Genomic DNA, 6,045 nt, shown 5'->3' on the forward strand with positions numbered 1-6,045 from the left:
TTATGATGATTTGGCGGTGTTCGGAGATAGTAATATGGTAAATTTTGGAGATAGTAATATGGTAAATTTTCGAAACTTGACATGTTAAAGTCGTTATTTTTGTTCTTGATATGTATTTATTTTGGATAAAACTCATAATTTGATTATGTAAATTGATAGCCCTTAAACAAAAATCGCGCTTTTTATTTATTTACTCTCCAAATCCTCCAATTAACAAAACAAAATAATACAAAATTCATTTATTCAACAATACACAATTATAGATCTAACAAACCACAATTATCAACTAAAGTATAGATGACCTCAAAATTCTCATCAAAATCATACAATAAGCAAAACAACCAAAAAAAAAAACTACTAAATTACATTAACTTGAAATTTAGAAAAGCATAAACAACGGCGCAATAAAAAGGAGATAATTTTTACATATATGCTATCAAAAGACAATATTGTAAGTCACATGTAAAATCACAACTCATTCCGAAAAAATGTTTCATTCTAATGACAGGTTTCCAAAGACCGACGGATTTGGCGATGTTCGGAGATAGTAAAATGGTAAATTTTCAAATCTTGATATGTTAAAGTAGTTATTTTGATTTTTGATGTATTTATTTTTGGCGATATTCGGAGATAGTAACACGGTAAATTTTCGAAACTTGATATGTTAAAGGTAGTTATTTTAATTCTTGATGTAATGTATTTATTTTGGATAAAACTCATAAATTCATTATATTTATATATAAACAAAACTAAGGCGAGGACGTGGAGATATGCTAATAAGGACGTGTTTCTCATCAATAACTTCTAATTATCATTGACGGTTTTGAATTGTCAATGGGTATTTTGTTATCTTGTATAATTCTCCTTGAAGATGGCTATGGCAATTGAAAGCATGCACAATATTTTTTATTTTTGAATTGATTTCTGAATAAAATTGTATTGAATCATATATATATTTATTTTATATTGTTCTGAGAGTTATAGCTGATTATTTTTAGCTTGAAGTGGAATTCTTATTTCATGTTTATTGTTAACTTGCAGAACAATGCTTTATTAGAGATAGATTATTTTGTTTAATGGAGTTACGCAAGCACTTTGCATTGGAGCAATAAGGTAATGCAATGGCCTAATCACATCTTGGGTACCAAATAAACTTACATCATATATTCCGATTAGCTTATTCGATATACGGTACTTATGATGATTTGGCGGTGTTCGGAGATAGTAATATGATAAATTTTCGAAACTTGACATGTTAAAGTCATTATTTTTGTTCTTGATATGTATTTATTTTGGATAAAACTCATAATTTGATTATGTTATAAGGTTCATGTTGATTAATTTGTAGACCACAATATTGTCTTCAATCATCTATAGTTGTTGAGACATATTGGATATATCAACATGCAGTTAGTTTTTCAATTCAAAATTGTAACTTGGAACATCAGCATATGAAATTAACGGTGTTGCATTCCTGATATCATACTTTGAGAAGGATTAAAACATGGGATAATAGAATCAATCAACAGACAAAGACGATTATTACTTTTGCTTACAATTGGAATAACTCCAACTCTCCCTATGAATCTCTCGGTATAACTTTTGATTTGAGTTTAGTCTTTAGAATTTTATTTAAAATGAACAGCCAGCAGGATATTGTATATTTTATTGGTTGTTAATTTATTACTTGTAGTTGACTTTAGAATGACCTAATATTTTCCAAAAAAATCACCATTTCTATATTAATATTAGACTCAAAAAATGATTGAATTTAGAGCCGGATCTATAATGTTGGTTACGGAACTCAAACTTTTACCCAACTCAGGTATATACTACATATGGTTAAGATCTGAATAAAGTAGCTACAAAAGTAGGAGTAAAAGCTGAAGCTTCTTTTTAAATTTTACCACACCAAAAAATTCATGGTGACATAGTGAATATGAAAATACGTGCTTGAGAAAAAGATGAGATAAATAAGGCACAGAGCCCTGGTTAAAATCAAATCCCAAAATTATTCTTCCCTCAAAATATATGATTGGTGTATGAACCTTTCATAAAATAGTAACCAAATTCACCGAAGAAACAATCTTCTCTTAATTGTAAGATTTGACCTACATTCAAATTAATAAGGAAGACATCAAGTTCACCGAAACTGAGAAAAAAATAATCTAAAATAGTATTTTTGTGATACTAACCATATATCTAACTTACTTGCCTATATTTGATAGAGTTAGTTACCTGTAATTAATTTTTAACTTACATATTTTGTGCAAATATTTTTCAAATATAAAAAGCTAATTATATTCAAATTTGAAACTTATATATTTGTGACAAAAAAAATTTGTATACCTAGCAAGAGATAAGGAAAGTTGGAGGCTTTGAATATGTAATTTTTATGCATCTTGCGTTCTTGATTCTTAGATTCGTCTTTAAGTTGTTTCCTCACCGTATTAATGTATATGTCATAGGACAAAAGCAAATATAACACAAATATATTAAAATTACAAAAGGCATCTGACAACTTTTTCCTTTGTTGAGTTAGCTAAGTAAGATTAACACAATCATTTTTCACAATCACAATTTTAAATAATATTGATGTGATTTTTTGAAAAAGAAATTGTATTCACCCAAGGCTAGGGGCTAGGCACAAAGGATAGAGCGGCTGACCAATTCCGCCGGTAAGGATCGAAAATCTTATGGTTTTTTTTTTTATTTTTTAGTTTTGATTTGATTAATATTTCTTCCTTGTTGAAAGTTTAAGGAAGAAGAAACCAACTGGAAAAGTAAATTTCAATATTTCGTTTAAAATATCCCATGCAGTTAGTCTTGATTTGATTAATATTTCTTCCTTGGTGAAAGTTTAAGGAAGAAGATACCAATTGGGAGAGTAAATCTCAATATTTCGTTCAAAATATTCCATGTTTTATATAAGGAATAATTTCCTTTAATTTAGGGGTAAATTTATTAGGTAGTTATTGTTCTTTAACTTGAGAATGATATATAAGGTAATTGTTTGAAAATACATTTTATATTGACAAAATTAAAATTTAATCATTTTTTAGTATTTAAAACTAAATAGTTAACAACGAAACTCCTAATATAAGGAGCTTAAAGTATATCGCAAAGATTACTAGATTTAACTTCCGATGAACTAATATTTATTAAGACTTTATAGTGTAGAAGGAATACTCCACGCTATAAATGTTTCAATAAAATTATGATTTCAGTTAAATAGTTCAAACATGGATGAGCTAACATTGAAAACTTGAAAAAGTAATTATTTCCTTGAATGTTGAGAACAACTCATTACTTTCTCCGTCCTAATTTATGTGGCACTTTTTAGGGCCAAAAGTTAATTTGATTAATTTGTTAAACTAAATTGAATTAGATCAACTTAACATTTTAAAATTAATATATAAGATTTAAATTTTAAAAAACTAAACGAAAAATGCGTAAGTTGTAATTAACTTCTCATGTCAATGCGATTAAGAAAATATTTTTAAAAATGTTAGTCAAAGTTTATATAGTTTGAATCTCGAAAATCTATTTATTTCCATAAGAAGAGCATTGGCGGTGGAAAATAGAATAAACAGACACCGATAATAATATAATATTAAGAGTTAAATTAGTCAAAACAAATTTAAATTAGGCATGGGATGAAATAATAGAAGACAAAATCTATTCTAAATGAGTTGTTATTACTTGCTTTTTATAATTTTTTTTTCTTTCATTCCAAAAATTGATTCCCCATAGTTTTTATATAGTAAATTATTTGTTTTGGAATATTGTATTAACATTAATAGTCGTTTATCACACATAATTTATTTTTATTTGATATACTTTATAGTAGACGCATAACACACGTGTAACACACGTATAGTTATATTGTAATAACGTAAATATCTAAAGCTTATTCTGAATCACAAAGTTTAATTTCTTTTCTTTTCTTTTGTAAATTTTTTGTCTAATTAAATGATATCACATAAATTTAAAACGTAATAAGTACATATTAAATTTATAAACAGATCATCAGTAAGGAAATAGTTCACGTAAACTGAACGAAACGGGTAGGATATGGGATTTTCTTTACTCTTTTTATGTAGCAGTACATCATTACAGAATCTCGACAAAACAATGCCCTTTTTCGCCTAAACCCCAGAAGATACCAAACCTATGAATAAAGTTTCTCAATCATCAATCAACTATGTTTTCTTGTCTTCTCCTTCATTTTCTTCTTCTTATCTTGTGCAGTTCCTTCTCTCATGGAACTCCAGATTCAGTCTATGACTCGTTTGTCAAGTGCCTAACAACCCAATCAATTCCCCAAAAAGAAATCTCCAAAATCGGCTACTCCCCAAACAACCCTTCATTTAACCCCATTTTACGAGCCTACATCAGAAACCAGCGGTTTAATTCCTCCACAACTTCCAAACCGGTCATCATTGTCACCCCTACGCAAGAATCCCATGTCTCAGGTGCCGTCCTTTGTACCAAAGAGGCTAATTTACAGCTTAAAATTCGTAGTGGGGGTCATGATTATGAGGGTATTTCGTATATATCCGATGTCCCTTTTATTATGCTTGATATGTTTAATCTCAGGTCAATTTCTGTAAATGTCAGCGATGAAACTGCTTGGGTTGAAGCAGGTGCTACTTTAGGGGAACTTTATTATAACATATGGACGAAAAGTAACGTTCTTGGTTTTCCAGCGGGTGTTTGTCCTACTGTTGGGGTTGGTGGGCATCTCAGTGGGGGTGGTTATGGGAATATGCTTCGTAAGTTTGGACTCAGTGCTGATCATGTTTTGGATGCTCGACTAGTTGATGTTAATGGTAGAATTCTTGACCGGAAAGCCATGGGTGAAGACATGTTTTGGGCAATTAAAGGAGGTGGTGGTGCTAGTTTTGGTGTCATTTTAGCCTTTAACATTCGACTTGTTCAAGTCCCACAAACTGTGACTTACTTCAAAGTTGAAAGGTTTATAGACCAGAATGCTACCGACGCAGTTGTCCAATGGCAAAATGTTGCTAGCAAAACTGATAATGATCTCTTCATGAGACTACTTTTGCAACCTATCACCGTAAAAAGCAAAAACAAGGAAAAGACAATACGAATACGAGCGACGTTCTTGGCGTTATTCCTCGGTGATTCTAGTAGATTAATGTCACTCATAAGCAAGGAATTCCCAGCTTTGGGATTAACAAAACAGGATTGTTTCGAAATGAGCTGGATTGACTCAGTGCTCAGATGGGCAAGTTTCGTTAACACAACAAAACCAATTGCCTTGTTGAACAGAACTGGGGATCCATCGCATTTCTTGAAAAGAAAATCGGATTACGTACAAGTACCAATTCCCAGAGATAGGTTGGAATCAATTTTCCAGAAGATGATTTCATTGGGAAAAGTAGGATTAGTTTTCAATCCTTATGGAGGAAGAATGGCTGAATTTCCCGAGGACAAAACGCCGTTTCCACATAGAGCAGGAATTCTTTTCAAGATTCAGTACTCAGTGAATTGGAATGACGGAGGAATAGCGGCAGAAAAGGATAACCTTTTACAGATAAGAGATTTGTACAGTTTTATGACCCCATATGTTACCAAGAACCCAAGACAAGCCTATTTGAATTACAGAGATCTTGATATTGGTACAAATGATCAAGGCAAACACAGCTTTGAAGAAGGAAAAATATATGGGACTAAGTATTTCAAGAACAATTTTGATAGATTGGTGAAAGTGAAATCAGTAGTGGATCCAATGAATTTCTTTAGAAACGAACAGAGTATTCCTACTCAAATTCAAAACTTTGGTGCATACGAGAAAGAAAACAGAGGAAGATGTTTTACTATATCTCTGATTTTAGTTCTAGGTGAATGCTTGATATTAATGAGCATCATGTTTTAGCTTTTTCAAAGATAGTGTGTGGCCTTTGTCTAAACCATCCGTAGCTTTATGACAAATTTGAACATTTTTTATTGGTTTAATCATATTAAGAAAAAAATTCTGGTTACGACACCTCACGTAGAGTTGAGCTTCCAATTAGACTG

At 30.8% G+C, this 6,045-nt stretch overlaps 1 protein-coding gene across 1 annotated transcript; it reads left to right on the forward strand.

Moving 5' to 3' along the window:
• Positions 1–4,129: 4,129 nt before the first annotated feature.
• Positions 4,130–5,990, forward strand: LOC132056787 (berberine bridge enzyme-like 21). The gene has a single exon (XM_059449136.1). The coding sequence runs from the start codon at positions 4,205–4,207 to the stop codon at positions 5,900–5,902; it is 1,698 nt and encodes a 565-aa protein (XP_059305119.1). The 5' UTR covers positions 4,130–4,204; the 3' UTR covers positions 5,903–5,990.
• The last annotated feature ends 55 nt before the right edge of the window (positions 5,991–6,045 follow it).

The sequence above is a fragment of the Lycium ferocissimum genome, chromosome 5, assembly GCF_029784015.1.
Source record: "Lycium ferocissimum isolate CSIRO_LF1 chromosome 5, AGI_CSIRO_Lferr_CH_V1, whole genome shotgun sequence".
Taxonomy (NCBI): domain Eukaryota; kingdom Viridiplantae; phylum Streptophyta; class Magnoliopsida; order Solanales; family Solanaceae; genus Lycium; species Lycium ferocissimum.